The 14,381-nt window shown below is 52.0% G+C and overlaps 1 protein-coding gene across 1 annotated transcript; it reads right to left on the bottom strand.

The window, feature by feature from the left end:
• Positions 1 to 8,158: 8,158 nt before the first annotated feature.
• DDX49 (DEAD-box helicase 49) lies at positions 8,159 to 14,327 on the bottom strand. The gene is made up of 13 exons (XM_084498472.1): positions 14,165 to 14,327; positions 13,266 to 13,389; positions 13,101 to 13,186; positions 12,774 to 12,895; positions 12,486 to 12,673; positions 12,200 to 12,340; positions 11,573 to 11,648; positions 11,377 to 11,453; positions 11,153 to 11,250; positions 10,721 to 10,795; positions 9,957 to 10,045; positions 9,476 to 9,547; positions 8,159 to 9,187 (listed from the first exon to the last, which is right to left on the bottom strand). Exons 1-13 carry the CDS (start codon positions 14,277 to 14,279, stop codon positions 9,011 to 9,013), a joined length of 1,440 nt encoding a protein of 479 aa, XP_084354598.1. The 5' UTR covers positions 14,280 to 14,327; the 3' UTR covers positions 8,159 to 9,010.
• Between the last annotated feature and the right edge of the window lie 54 nt (positions 14,328 to 14,381).

Below are 14,381 nucleotides of genomic sequence, written 5' to 3'. Positions count from 1 at the left end.
GGGGCCTGTGGGAAGTCCGTGGGTTATTGTAGATGTTGTCTAGTCATAGGAATCGAGGGAGGCACCACAGAAACCTGAAAGGTTTTGTCTCCCCCGCGGTGCCCTTTGAGTCTCCCGTAGTTAGCCAGGAGCACGCTTAGCCCTGTGCCGGATGATGAAGCAGTGTCAGTGTAGTAGTTAGTCAGTAACCTCACAGGAGTGTTGGATTTGGATTCTGTGGTCGTTTTTTGCCCTCTTTGCTGCTGTAGGTCAGGCAAAGACAGCAGAAATCCTGGGAATGTTTCACAGGTCTGCAGAAACTTTAGTTACGTGGTGAGCGCTGGCTGCCACGCACTGCCTTCTCCGCACCCAGGCAATCCTGGGCAGCTCCTCAGGGCCTGCCTCTTCTTTCGCTCACCTGGTGACCAAGAGAGGAACCCACAGCTTCCACGCACCGCCTGCAAGTTGGGGCAGGATTAGGTCTGGCACCTCGGGAATCTGCTGGAGCCGAGAACTGCTGGTGACTGTGTGCTGGATTGTGTCTAGGCAAAGCCCTTCCCTCTCCCAGGGGTGATGAAGAAACAGCGAAATTGCCAGACCTGTGTAGCCAGGGAGGGGCTTTTGTGTTTGGGTGTTTGGTTGTTTTGGTTTTGGGTTGATTTTCTTTTTTTCTTCCTTTTTTTTTTTTTTTTTTTTTTTTTTTTGGCGTGTGTGTGATTGTTTTTAGTGTTCTGCTTTTTATTTTTGTTATTGATTTTTATTTTATTTTGCATGAAGTGTTCTCAACTGTATGGAACTGGAGCTACTGTAGTAATACTTGTTTCAGGGTATTTAAGGAGGGAAGGAAGGAAGCTGGGTGGCAAAGATTTCTAGGGCCTTGTTTACCACCCCACACCAGTGTTGATGTTTTATTCCTACAGGAGCAGCCTTCTTTGAAATAGAGATCAGCTCCACGAAAGGTGTGTTTGATTTGTATCTCTGTCAGTGGAATACAGGAGGATGGAGGTGGGACCTGGGTTTATGGGAGAAGAAAAAGCTTCTTATGTTCTCTTTACCACTGCTCTCTCACGCTTCTCTTCTGTGGCTGTGCCCCACACAGAGGAGCTGGGTGAAAATCCTTACATTTGGATAGTTACCATTTCATAGCTCTGCTTGTGCTCAGGTCCTTGCCTGTGTTGTGCTGCTCATTGATCGGGGCTGACCAGGCCAGCGGGTGCCGTGCCTCCCTCTGAGGGAGGCCACGCTCGGGCTGTTCCCAAAAAGCTAGGGGAAGGCTCAGAGTCAACACACTGACAACCTAAGCTGAGTGCAAGAAGGTCTAAAAGTCACACGACAAGTCACAAACGTAAGGACTCAGAGTTAATCTTCCACTGCCTTCATGCAGGAAGCTCTCCTTGTTCCACAGTGTTCAGTGTCTTCTTGTCAGGTGTCAGCCAGGAGCTAGACTGTTTAAAAATGCCATGAAAAAGACACAATGCTGTGAAAAAGCCCAAGTTCTAGGCTGCTGCATATCCCTGTGTCCTGTATGAGACACAGGGTGCCTGTGGAAGCAGCCTCCAGCTCTTTCCTCTTGTCATTAATACTGTGTGAAATCAGCATTGAGAGTGCTGCTGAGCTCAAATTGTGGATGGGGCATATACGTACTACTAAGAACAGGGTTTTATGCGCTGATCATACAGGCATCCTAAACAGTGCCTCCCTTTAAGACTCAGCAGCCCAATATTTGGTGTCCTGAGGAGGTACAACAAACACCCTGAAAGTATTCTTTGTGTGTAGTGGAGGAAGCATTGCCCTCGGTCATTCTAAGTGCAAATTCAGCCACCGTGCTCTTATGAAATCAGCACTTCTGCAGCAGGAACAAACGCACCCTTTTCACTAAACTTTCTGGGCAGCCTGTTCGCTGTGAACAAAGTGCCTCTGGAAACTTTGCCCTGGGAGCTGCCCCGCTGCCCTTAGCTTGGCAGGATGCTGGACGTGGTTTCCTTGCACACAGCACACCTCGAGGCCAGCGGCACTTTGCATGCGTTCGCTGCACCTTGCTCTCATCTAGGCACAGCCCATACTGTGCTCCCTTGCTCTTCCATTGTCAGGAGCCAGGAGCAGAGGCCGTTTTCCTTTACATTCTCCCCCACGGGTACTAGCTGCAATTCTCCTCTTCGCCAGAACAATCTGAATAGTGGCTGTTTGATGAGATCCGTCCTGTGCTCAGCATTTGTTAAAAGTCTTCTATCGAGGCATTGCAGAGCAGCGTGATGGATGGCTCTGCGAGGCACTTTCCTTTGCAGCCTTCCCTCTTCTAAACTAATGAAAACCCATTCATCACCAGCTATTTCCACGAATGCCCTAAATCCGTGGTTAGCAAAGAGACAACCCTACTGTCGATGATACAGCCGAAAAGCACTAATTCCACCTGTCCCCTTCTAGTGACCATTTAAAAAGGTCTCAATTTGTGTTTCAGAGCAGCATCACCCTTAACACACCCCCACCATGCCCTTCCCACCTCTCACCCCTTCCCTGTTTCTGCTTCTACTGCTTCAAAAAAAGAAAATACCACAGTACAAAAGCCAGCGTTGAGTGTTGAAGGGCAAGGCTGCAGTTTTATGTTTGCTTCTGCCTCGCAATAACAATTACTGTCAGCAGCTAAATAGCAGCGGCTTCCTTGCTGGAGGAAAAAATCTACTGATTGCAGGTACCTTGAGAGACCTAATTCTTTTGGCAAATGAGGTTCTTAATTATTTATAGAAAACCTAGACAGAACATTAATAAAGAGAACGGAGGGGAACTGGTTCACGTGTAAGATGAGGATGAACAAACAAGAAATCTTGCAACCTTTCCCTGCTGGCACAAGGCTCAGAGGAGCAGCGACGAGGGCTGAGCTCCGAATCTGGACTTGAGGCGAGCCCCTTCTGACCAGCTCAGCAAGAGGAAATGAAGCTTTGCTATTACAGGACATGCCAATAATAGAGCCTCAGAAAAAGGATGTGTCTAATGCAAACTCCATCTGACAGATGCCAATACGAGCCTCCCGGGCTGAACAGGAATGCAAATCCAGTCCAGATCTACAACAGGCCTGGCAGCCAGGGTGCCAGCCACCACCAGCTCTGCCACTGGCTCATCCTGCAAACTCCCTCTGCTCTCTGGGCTTTGATTCCTCCTCCTAAGTCAATAATCACCCTCCCTGCAGGGCTGTTAGACCCCAATTACTAGCATCTACATAGCCTGGAGAGCCAAGAGCGGAAAAGGTTAGCACAGACGAGACTGGTAATACCCTGTCTGAGGGATTTTAAACCAGAGGTAAAATATTTTTTCCTCCCAGACTGCCACCGTAGAGCTTCCCTAGCAATGTGTGTTGTGTTGTTAGGTGGCCTCGCAGCAAAGCTACTGAGCAGATTGACTTTGATGTCCACATGTTTGTAAGAACACACCAAAGCAAGCTCCTGATGAAGGGAAAGCAGCTAGGCACTTTATCTGAAACTGCCAGAGGATCAAACTCAGGGGAATTGGTAATTAAATAGCACCAATAATGAAGAATAGGTGACCTAACCGTTTTGGGCTCCCTGCATCTGGGCTGCAGAGATCATCTGGTCTGTTACTCAGAGGATGGGTTATTTTTAGTTCAGAAATGGTCTGTTTACACTTGACAGCACAGGCAAGTGAACTCTATAAGTGTAACCCCCCCCCCCCCCACACACACACACACGCACACGCTGGAAGATAATTTCCGCGTGCACCAGAGAAGGCAATTAAATGTGAGTTTTGGAAAATGGCCATGAACACGTAATAAAGCCCCGAACACCAGTGAGGTTCACAGCCCCCTTTCCCAGAGTAATTTATAATTATTATTGTTATTAGATTGTGGTGTGTAAAAGCAGTTTCTGCTCCAAGGGAAAAGAACATGAGCTACAGCACTAATCATCTCTGCACAAGGTCCTACCTCCTCCGTGAGCTTCCCTCCACCCTACCAAAAAAAAAAAGCAGCAGCTGGAATAATGCTGGAAAGGAGACACTTGAGATAAGAGCAATACTCCAGATGTGAGATGTGGCAGCTCCAGCACCAGGTAACCTAAAGGAGTAATGTTCATGCTCCAGCCAGCTCACAGCCAAAGCACCGCTGTCGGTCACCGAGCTCCAGGGCACTGCTGAGCACAGCCCTGGGAAGCGAGAATCAAAGGGACCAAATTCAAGTTCTTCAGATGCTGCTGTCCAACTGTGCCAGGGGTTGTCTCCACTGTAGGTCTCTGGGATTTGCAGACACTGCCACAAATGTGAATTATCACCCCTTAAGCACCCTGTCCTGTGCATCACTTGCCTGTGACGCACTAGGAGAACAGGGCAGCCTCTCTGCCTCAGCACTAGCTCCTCACCCTGTTGCTAGCTTATTTTTCCCACAGGCTGGTAGAACAGTGAGAGAGGATGTTGTATCCAGGCTCTGCCTTCTGTTTCCACCAATGCTGGGCTAACGGGGTTTCAAATCCCGGCAGGCAACAGACAGCAAAAGGCGTGTGGGAGAAAAATCATTTCACTCAAGCCTTACTGGTTGGTGATATTAAAGTCCTGACCTTGTTATGGGCAGATGAAAACAGTGTCTGAGCGTACAGATTGGTGTCATCGATGCCACCTTTCCTGTGGTCTCAGAACGGGAGCAGCACAGCTTATGATGTTTGGGTTTGGGAATGCAGGAATGACCCAAGGACATTCCATATGCTGTAACAGGAGTGTAATTACGCTCAGGCCTCGGTATGTAGAAAGGGAAGAATCGCAAGGCTGACCTATGGTTTGCTTTGCAAGTGTATGGCAGTATTAGCTCTCATCTCTACTCATGCGGTGCTCGCACACATCACTTGAGGCAGTGAGCAGAGCTGAAGGGGTGGGAATGAGCACTCCAGCAGGCTAGTGCTGTGCTCGCAGCTTCTCTTCAAAGCCGGAGCAGAGGCTCCTGCTCCTTGACGACTGCTATCCCTTCCCAGAGGTGACAGGAATCCAAAGCAAGTCACGCAGGTATGCACTCCCAGGAGACAGCTGCTGCAGGGAGCGAGAAGAAAGTATGAATTAAACAGAGCCAGCAGGGAGGTTTTCACAGCACAGAAGGAAAAAAAAATAAAATAAGTCCCTGGTATTCCCTCCCTCCATCCCATTTTGAGAGTCCTGATGCCGGCAGAGAGGAAATGGGGGAGCTGTGACAGTGTCAGGCAGGTCATACCTGTACTTCACCCAGTGAAGACACGTGTCCAGGCAGCTGCAGTCAAGCCCTGGATGAGGGTGTGCCACAAACGAGGAGTTTGTTTAATCAGCAGGAGCTAGCAGGGAAGAGGCAGGAGGTGCAGCAGGGAAGGTGGGAGTTCAACAAAGCGACTGCAAGGAGCTGGGAGGAGAGCCCTGGAACGGAGAGGAAGCCAAAGCTCCAACGGAGCATTGCAGGCACACAGGATCAGTCCTGCTCTGCTCTCTGTAAAGGGAAACCACCGCAGCTTGGTGGTCACAGCATCAGGCCTGCATGCCATAAGGGCAGGGCTCAGCCACAGGGCAGTCCTGTCCCCACACTCTGCATCCCTCTTTTCTCCAGCTAAATCTTTAGGATCCCCAGCCAAGAGGCCTTGTGCTGTGCTTCCCTCTGAACAAGGACTAAAGCCAGCAGCGAGGGCGTCCAGAGCACAGCAGCTGCCATCTACTGGCTGACCCGGCAGCAGGGCCACCCCAGGGCTCCTCACAAACCACCCCAGGTTAAGGGCTTGGGTGAAAAAAAGGTTGGTCCTGGTAGGAAAGCATGTTAAGCAGCTTTTTAAGGCTTTCAAAACAACCGAGCTTGAGTTCACAAAGCGCGTCCAGAGGTAAAGCAGCGGCTGACACAGCGCAGGTTGAAGCGGTGAGATGTCAGGACAGCTCAGAGAACCAGGAGCACCCGAGCTGAGCCTTGCAGCACCAGGACAACGCCGCCCCTGGGTAGCAGACAGGACAAAGCTTACATCAGGAAGCTGGCAGGTCTCTGGCCAGAGAGGAGTTTTGCTGGGTGGGGAGTTGGAAGCGGCTGCACCTGCAGCCAGCAGCAGCAGAGCTGGAACACAAGCTCCAATGCAGCTCTGCTGTCTCAGCAGAGATAAATCAAGAGCCTGGACCAAAGACTCTCTCATTGCAGCTGCTTTTTTCTTTGTCACAGAAATCCAGAGCTTTCCAGCCTCATTCAGTATCTATTTATATGTGAGGGGAGTGCCAGCTCCTGAAGGTGACCACCACGTCCCTGAAGCTGTCCCCACTTCCACTTTTCCCCGTTGGACAGAACTGCCAGCACGGAGGATTTACCAAATAATCTATATCTCACCTAGGGGGGCTCCTAGCTTTGCTCTTTAGAGGTGCCAGCATCGCCCTTCTCCCTGCAAAACTTCTGGGAAGCGCTCCTCAGCCCTGTCCTCCCCCAGAGGGACAGAGGTGAGAGAAATGCTCCAGGAACAGGCAGACACTTCCTAAAGCGCACGTACAACAGCCTTGAGGTGTGCCTACAGCATAAGGGCCGGACAGAATCGCCCCCCAAGGTGGGAGCTGGAGGTGCAAGCTCTTGCTGAGCAGAATAAGGAGGTGTTTTCACACCTGGTCAGGCCAGGAGGATGAGGAGGGCTAGCAGAGGTGCAGGACTGACCTTCACACGCTCACCGACACGGCCCCCACCCCAGCGCCACGTTCAGCACCCGCACGTAGTCCGGGTGAGGGAGAAGGCAGCTCCGAGATGCTGAATTGAGGAGTTTCCATAGCAACCCAGCCAGGGAAACCCTCCCTGAGCTGGGGAGCTCGGTCTGAAGGAGGGGAGGGAGCAGAATGTGCAGAGCATGTGGAAGGCACGCGGCGAGTAGGCTGCAGCTGTGCTCAGGCAGCAGGCACAGAAAGGCAGCCATGCTCGGGCTGGTTCCTGCACAGCACCTACAGGGATGTGTGTGAGTGCCTGCTCGGGGTCTGGCCCGTGGATCTGCTCACAAAGGAGGGCAGCAATTCAAGACACGATCCAGTGTGTGATGAGGAGCAAGTTCTTGTATTCCCGGGGGATTCCAAAGGCTTGTGGCAGTGCTTAGAAATCCCACAATGGAATATCCTACGTGGAGGGCAGCAGGTACAGAAGTGTCCCCCAATATCCTGGGCTCTGGGCAAGATGCAAATTCCTGATCTGGGGAGTTTAAGGCATCTTCTTACATCCCAACCAACACAGCAGCCTTTTTCTGTTCAGCCACTCCCAGCACTATGTGGAACAAGCACATCCAGGCAGCACTACAGAGCTCCTCTTGCCAGCACGTGCCCTACCTTCAGAGAGGCTGCTCAACGAAGACACGAGACGTATTAAAAGGAATTTTGAATAAAGCTTTAAGAGAAGAGCCTTGATCAAACCCCACGCGTCACATTGTGCTGGAAGGAGACGAACAGAGAAACCCCCACCAGGCTGAAGCAAAGAGACTTCAGACAGCAGGTTAAGAAGTGTCTGTGAGAGAAGGGGGGAAAACATCTGACACTCCAAGGCGGTATCAGCACCTTCCCCAGGAAGGCGAGAGCAGCCTGTCCCAGAGAGGATGTCTCTTTAATCAGCAGCTCACAGGCTTGCTCCACAAATTAGCATGCAAGGGGCTGTAGAAGCATTTAGTATTCAGAAAGCATTGGTCTGGTACAAACTTATTTGCTGCTGCTGCAGCAGCTGCCAGCGGTGACAGCGAGCTGTGCTACCAGGCAGGCTCTGAGTCCTTTTTCCTTCCTGGAGGGCACCCAAGGGGACAAAGCGAGGAATACGGATCTGGCATCTCCTAAACCCCAGTGTACCGCACCCCTCTCATCCCACACCTGCCACCAGGCAGTCAGAGGGATGTGCATCTCTCCAGCCCTTCAGTGCTGCGCTCCTGCGTGGCCTAAATGCACCCTGAGGCCATGCTGCGTGTAGCTGCAGGGGTTTTCCTAAGGAAAACATCATTTTTTTGTGCATAGACCACACCTGAGTCAGGCAAAGGCACCCTAGGGACTGCACACTCCCAGGAAAGGAGCTGGGCTCAGGTTGCAAGAAAGGGCTGAGGACTGTAACACCCACAAGAAACTCAGTCCTGCTCTATTTATTGATATAAAACTGATTTTTATCTCCCAGCTGTTTACCCACAGAAGGTGCTGCTCCCCCACAACACCCCCACACCTTGGAGAAGGTCAAACATCCAGGCACTTGTTGCAAAAATATTTATTTGGGTGCTGACCATAGGAACTATTTTTGTAAGCCAGAGGACAGAAATAACAGTTCTGCAGTCCCGAGGCAGAGGAAGCTCTGAATAATAAAGAAGGCACAGACGATGAAACCCAAACAGAGCTTTTAACTGATCGTCTGCAAAAACAGAAGACCCCAGCAGGCCAGGTCACTGAGAGAACCCCAGGACTTTGCTGTCCCCATGGTTGAGCTGGGCTGTAGTTTGAGCTGAGGCAGAAAATCAGAGGCAAGAGTGCCACTAAACCAACAAAGCAGAATTATCACAAGGCAGTCCCAGGACCGCAGTACAACCTCCCCATGTGTTCCAGGAATTTTCCTCTCGGAAAACCCTGGACTATGGCACAGGCAGGGGCTGAAGTCATCTCGTCACATTATTTTTAGACCCTGGCTCAGGGGAGAATCTGTTGATATAAACAAGTGTGAGTGGCAAGCACCAGCCCTTGAAAGGGAAAGAGCAACGACTGAATGAAGGGGAGAGAGGGAGGATTTTTATTTCCCTTCACGTCACCAAGAATTCAGGCCTGGCCTCTCCTTTGCAGGAGGAAGGAAACATGCTCTTGAAAGACATTCTTCAGGAGACAGATCCAGCCTGTCAGGAAAGGTCCTGGTAACGGGGATGGTTTATCAAAGCGTCCCTTCTCCCCCCACCCGCCTTTCCCATACTCTCCAACACTGATTTTGGGTCAGAATTGTCCATATTAAATACCCTTAGATCCCAGTATTCTGAAAGGAGCAGCAACGTTAGGGCAGTCTGAGCCAGCCAGCCTGGCTCCCGTGCTCCCCATGAACGGGAACGTGTCAGTCCAAAGGATGTTATTTCTCCTCCTTAGCTTGCAGTCTGTTCTTCCGCTCCATTCTCTTCTGCAGTTTCCTCTTCATCTGCAGCTGCTTTTGCTCCTGCAGTGTCTGCTGGACCTTGTCACGGAATTTCTTGTTTTTCTTCTTGATCTTGTCCAGCTCCGCTTTCCTTTTTGCCTCCAGATCTGGATCCTGCAACGGCAAATATGAGCACACTAACGATGTGCTGAGGGACAGCGCCAGCCCCTTGCCTTTCCCAGATGCCCACTCTGCTTTCTAACCCCTGACAGAGCGGGCTGCAGGAATCAGACACCACCCCAGAGCACTTTTTTAAGAGCACCCTTTAAGATAAACTCCACTCTGAGGCAGGGGCGAGGCTGACACAGCACAGCAGCGCGGGAGGAACTGTCATTTCTCTTCCACGTCAGTGGCATTATACCAGCTGCTGATTAAAGTAGTTCGTACAGCAGCAACTCTCACCTTCCCTTCAAGGATCATTTGTTTCCGCTTATTTATTTCTTTCTTCTCATCAAAATCCATGCACTCCAGTTCCTGTCAAAGCAGAAATACAGCAGGGCAATCAGTCACTGAGCACCAAGTCTGACACAGAGGAAAGCAGCCCTGCTCCAAAAAAATCAGCAGAGCCTCAGCATTCACACGTTTGGCAGCTCGCAGCCTTTCCTCCACACAGCGCCAGCCTCCAGCCCCAGTGCTCAGCAGCGCAAAAATGCTGCAGAAATGTGCAATAACAGAGCAAACTTATGGAAAATATCTAAAACCAGCCCTCCACCACCATGACATGTATTTAAGGGCTTCCACTAGGAAAAAGGAACAGAAATTCTTAATTGTGTGCTCAAGAGAAAAGCTGCATATCCAGAGGCTAATGTTAGAGCACAACAAATCTGGCTATGCCCCAGATGTTCTGTCCTCTGAACAAAGGGTGTCACATTTGCACACTCACTATTTCACACTCCCTCCTGGTGACGTTCACGTGGGTGAGGATGTCGAGCACAAACCGCTCCTCCACAGAGAACTCCTGCAGCTTCATTTCTAAAGCAGGGCGAGATGTTTACATATCGTGGTTGGTTACAAAATCCAGAGGCAGATTCTCAACATGTTAAAAAAGTAAAAAAAAAAACAAAAAAAAAACAAAGAAACACAAACACACAAAACCACAATTACAGAGTTCCACTGACCAAGAGTGGAATTGTTGTCATGTGTTATCAACACCCTCACTTCTACAGGCCTACAACAAAAGATTGCACCCTCCCCTCTGCCTGGAATTCCCCACAGTAGATGTTGCATTTATTGGGTCTGTTTCCTACAACAAGATGAAGTCTGAACCTATGCAAAGTACCTTACTCTTTCCACGCACCTCAGCATACACAGTAGTGGGGATGTAAGGAAGAAGCTGGCTGCTTTAACAAAAAGGCTAGAGAGTAAATTTCCACCTTTTCTACTCTACTAGAAATAACAGGAAGACAAACTCGTCCAGGCCTGGACAAGCACGCTCGTGCCTGGCAGCTCAACAGCAGAATCAAAGCTGATGGAGGTTCAAGTGCTCCAACTCTTTTCCAAGCCGTGGCCACCGGAAAGGGAAACCATTTTTATACTGCTGTTCTGAACCATGCATCCTGAGCTGATAAAATCAGGGCTGCAAGTACCACAGGCACGAAAGACCATATATAACCCTAAATTATAGCAGCATTCATGCTCCCCACTTACTGATTTCCTCCTCGATAGCATGTACGAGATGGATGTCATACTGTGTCACCATTGTAATGGCCATTCCGTTCCGACCTGCACGATAAAAGCAGTGATATATGAGGCCTGACAAGCAGAGGGAAGGGAAGCCTAACCCATGCCAAATTCCATCCATCCACGAGCCAACCCAGCACATTATGGTGACAGGATGCTCAGAGAGTCCTTGTTTGCTCTGAGAAAGCAGTCAGGTATTGGTGCAGAGCAGACACAAGTCAAGGGGAGCCATCCTTGCAATCTGAAGGCAGGATGCCGAGCCAGAGATCTGAATAAATCTGGCACTGGCTGAAAAGATCACACTGCAGCAGTTCTGAAGGCTCCTGAGCACTGGGATCCCAGATTTAGCCACCTGCAGCACCACCATGCTGCGAGCAGCGCATGGTTTTCCCTGCTCACCTGCACGAGCTGTCCGGCCAACACGGTGAATGTAGATTTTGGGCAGGCCTGGAGTGTTGTGGTTAATGACAACTTGCACTGTGGGAATGTCCAAGCCTCTAGAACGCAGGGAGACAGAACAGAAGTTGAGAAACACCCCGTTAACATATAGAAAAATACATCATTCTCATGCTTAGACAGCAAAGTCAAGGCCTTTAGCACCACGGACTGCAGTTTTCTCTTACCTGGCAGCAAGATCTGTAGCGATAAGAATCTTAAAGATGCTGGACTTGAACTTTGCTAAAGCTGCAAACCGCTGCCGCTGTAAAGGGAGAAGTCTGGGTTAGGGAGACTGCGACCCATGGGAGCTGACCTGGACAGGCGTTTGGCTCGGGGACGCTCCTAGAAGCATCCTCCTCCCAGCTCTGTCCAGTCACCCACCTGTTTCATCATGGAATGCAGAGCTACGGAAGGAAATTTGAACTTCCTAAGCATCATGTTCAAGATTTGGCATTCCCTTGAGAGAAAAAAATAAATCAGAATATATCGGGCAAACACAAAGCTGTCAGATGAGGACAAAACCAGGGATCCTCTAGAAACCCTTGCAGCACAATTACCACGATGCAGTCAGTTACTGAAGCACCCTGACAGAGGAGGGGCACAGGACACCCACTCCACACCAGTTCACCCCCAGAGGACGCCTGGATTCCCCCTTACACTCAGGGGAATGCCACCAGAAGCGCTCCTCAAGCCCCAGAAGCCTGAGCCACCTGGAGGTGGCAGGAGGACTGGCAGCACGACCTTCCCCACCCCTTTTCCAGTACCATCAGCAAGAGGAAAAGCAGATGCAGGGCAGGGGAGCAGCTCAACCCTCTAAAGTGCTGCATTTCTGGGCGGCCCTTCAGCCCAGGCTGCTCAAAAGAAAGTTCTACCAAATTTCTGTACAAGCCAAGGAAGCAAAAACCACCGTAGGCTGACAGCAACGCAGCGGGAATTTGGGATCTGAACTAAAACAAGGAAAATGTGTCTTATTTGTAAAAGGAAGCGCTAGGAAAAGACTCCACTCACTTGCAGGTTTTGGTGAAGATGATAACAGACCAGTCCTCGTGCTCGTCCTGGAAGGTCTGGATTAAATGGACGAGGTAGGCGTCCTTGACTGCTTCGGGTACGAGCAGGTAACGCTGGTCCAGCTCCTCCACCGTCCGCACCCTGTTGGGAGGGCAAAGCACCAAAAAAGATAGATTGGACAAGAGAAAAGGGAACAGGAGGGACAAAAGAGACAGCAAGGAGACGAAACAACAGAAAATAAACAGGATTTGGTGTCAAATGCCCAGCAGAACAGGTGTAGACGTACTCAGACTCAGCCTCCCAGAAGAAGGGTTTGTTCATGGCCAGGCTCTTCAGCTCGGACAGCGTGGCGGTCAGCGTGGCGCTGAACAGCAGCGTCTGCCTGCGTGCTGGAACAGCCTCCAGGATCACCTCCAGGTCGGCTGTGAAGTCAGCGCAGCCCTGCTCAAACAACCGGTCGGCTTCATCCAGAACCTAGGCTCGGCCGAAAACAAACGAGGTCACCCCTGCACTCATCCCTACGCCGCCAGAAGGTTTTAAAAGAGGAGAAAAGAGGTGAGCAAAGGGGCCCTACCAAGAATTTCAGCTTTTTCAGGCTGAACGTGTTGGAGCTGCGGAGGTGATCGGCCAGCCTGCCGGGCGTGGCGATGACCACGTGGGGTTTGCGGGAGAGCTCCAGGGCCTGGGCCACCATGTCTGCAGCAAGAAGCACACGGTCACGACGCGTTAACCGAGCACAGACCCTAAAAACTTTTGGTTTACAAGCCTCGAAAACATCTCTCTCACTTCCACCCCCTCAGGTGCTGCTAACGCCACCCCAGCGGGAAGGAACCATGAAGGATGTTTGGCTCTTTCTCTCCCCAACCCCATCAGGGCTGGAGGGCAGAGGAGGGTCACTCACCGAGGCCGCCCACCACCACGCAGTCCTTGAGGCCGAGCGGCTTCCCCAGCACGCGGAATTGCTCGGCGATCTGGTACGCCAGCTCCCTGCGGGGGAGGAGAGAGCTGAGGAGGGAGACACGGGGACACCGGGGCCGGGCGGAGGCCTCCCGGGGTCCCTCCGTACCTGGTGGGTGTCAGCACGAGGCAGAAGATGCCGTAGGGGTCCTCGGAGAGTTGCTGCAGCACGGGCAGCACGAAGGCTGCAGTCTTGCCACTGCCCGTCTTGGCGCAGCCCAGGCAGTCACGGCCTGGGGGAGAGAGACAGAGAAAAGTGAGGAGGGGGGACGGGAGGGGGGGGGCTGGGGGAAGATGATTGGGGGAAATTGAAGGGACCGAGGGGGATTGAGGTGACCAAGGGGAATTGGAAGGGATTGAGGGGACCTGGGGAGGACTGGGGAGATTGAGGGGACCTGGGGGGGATTGTGAGAGATAAGGGTGGATTGGGAGATATTGGGGTGGATTGAGGGAAGATTGGGGGAAATTGAGGGGAATTGGGGTAGATTAAGGGAAATCAGGGTAACCACTGGGGATCATGAGGGACTAAGGGAGCTTGAGGGGACCAGGGGAGTTTGGGGGAGATTGAGGGGGATTGAGGGAGATAGAAGAAGATTAGTGAAGATTGGGGTGACCGAGGGGGATTAGGAGGGATGGAGGGGACTGGAGAGGACTGGGGGAGATTGAGGGGACCTGAGGGGATTGCAGGAGATAGGGGTGGACTGAGGGGTACTGGGCGGGATTGAGGGAAGATTTGGGGAGACTGGGGAGGACTGGGGAAGACTGAGGGGGGGCGGGATTAGGGGAGATTAAGGGAAGACGGGAGGGACTGGGGAAGGTTAGGGAAGCCTGGGGGGACCGAGGAGGGCTTAGAGGGGACAGGGGATGGGGGAGGCTGGGGGGGGCCGGGAAGAACTGGGCGGGGTTGGGAGGCCCGGGGGGGATTAACTGGGACTATGGGGGGATTGGGAGAGATTATGGAGGATTACGGGGGTGGATCGGGGGGTCCCGGCGCGGCCCCGCGCTCACCCTGCAGCACGGGCGGGATGCAGGCCGCCTGCACGGCCGTGGGCCGGCTCAGCCCCACCTGCCGGGCCTGCTCCGCCAGCCACGGCGCCAGCCCCAGCTCCCGGAACGTCGCCATGGCGCTGCCCTGAGCCCGCTTCCGGCTTCCCACACCCGCTTCCGGCTTGCCGCGCCCACTTCCGGTCCTCTCCGCACTCTCATTGGCCGCCTCCACCCTCAG

This window comes from Aythya ferina, assembly GCF_964211825.1.
Source record: "Aythya ferina genome assembly, chromosome: 26".
NCBI lineage: Eukaryota > Metazoa > Chordata > Aves > Anseriformes > Anatidae > Aythya > Aythya ferina.
Note: the sequence above shows the minus strand (reverse complement) of the source record. Positions and strands in the feature narration are given on the sequence as shown.

What these genes read in the sequence shown, in the direction of transcription:
- DDX49 (XM_084498472.1), bottom strand. Translation starts at nt 14,279, where the DNA reads ATGGCGACGTTCCGGGAGCTGGGGCTGGCGCCGTGGCTGGCGGAGCAG. An exon ending in CTCGTGCTGACACCCACCAG is followed by an intron (nt 13,187 to 13,265) that starts GTACGGAGGGAC and finishes CCTCCCCCGCAG; the next exon opens with GGAGCTGGCGTACCAGATCG. An exon ending in AAATGATCCTTGAAGGGAAG is followed by an intron (nt 9,188 to 9,475) that starts GTGAGAGTTGCT and finishes TTGCCGTTGCAG; the next exon opens with GATCCAGATCTGGAGGCAAA.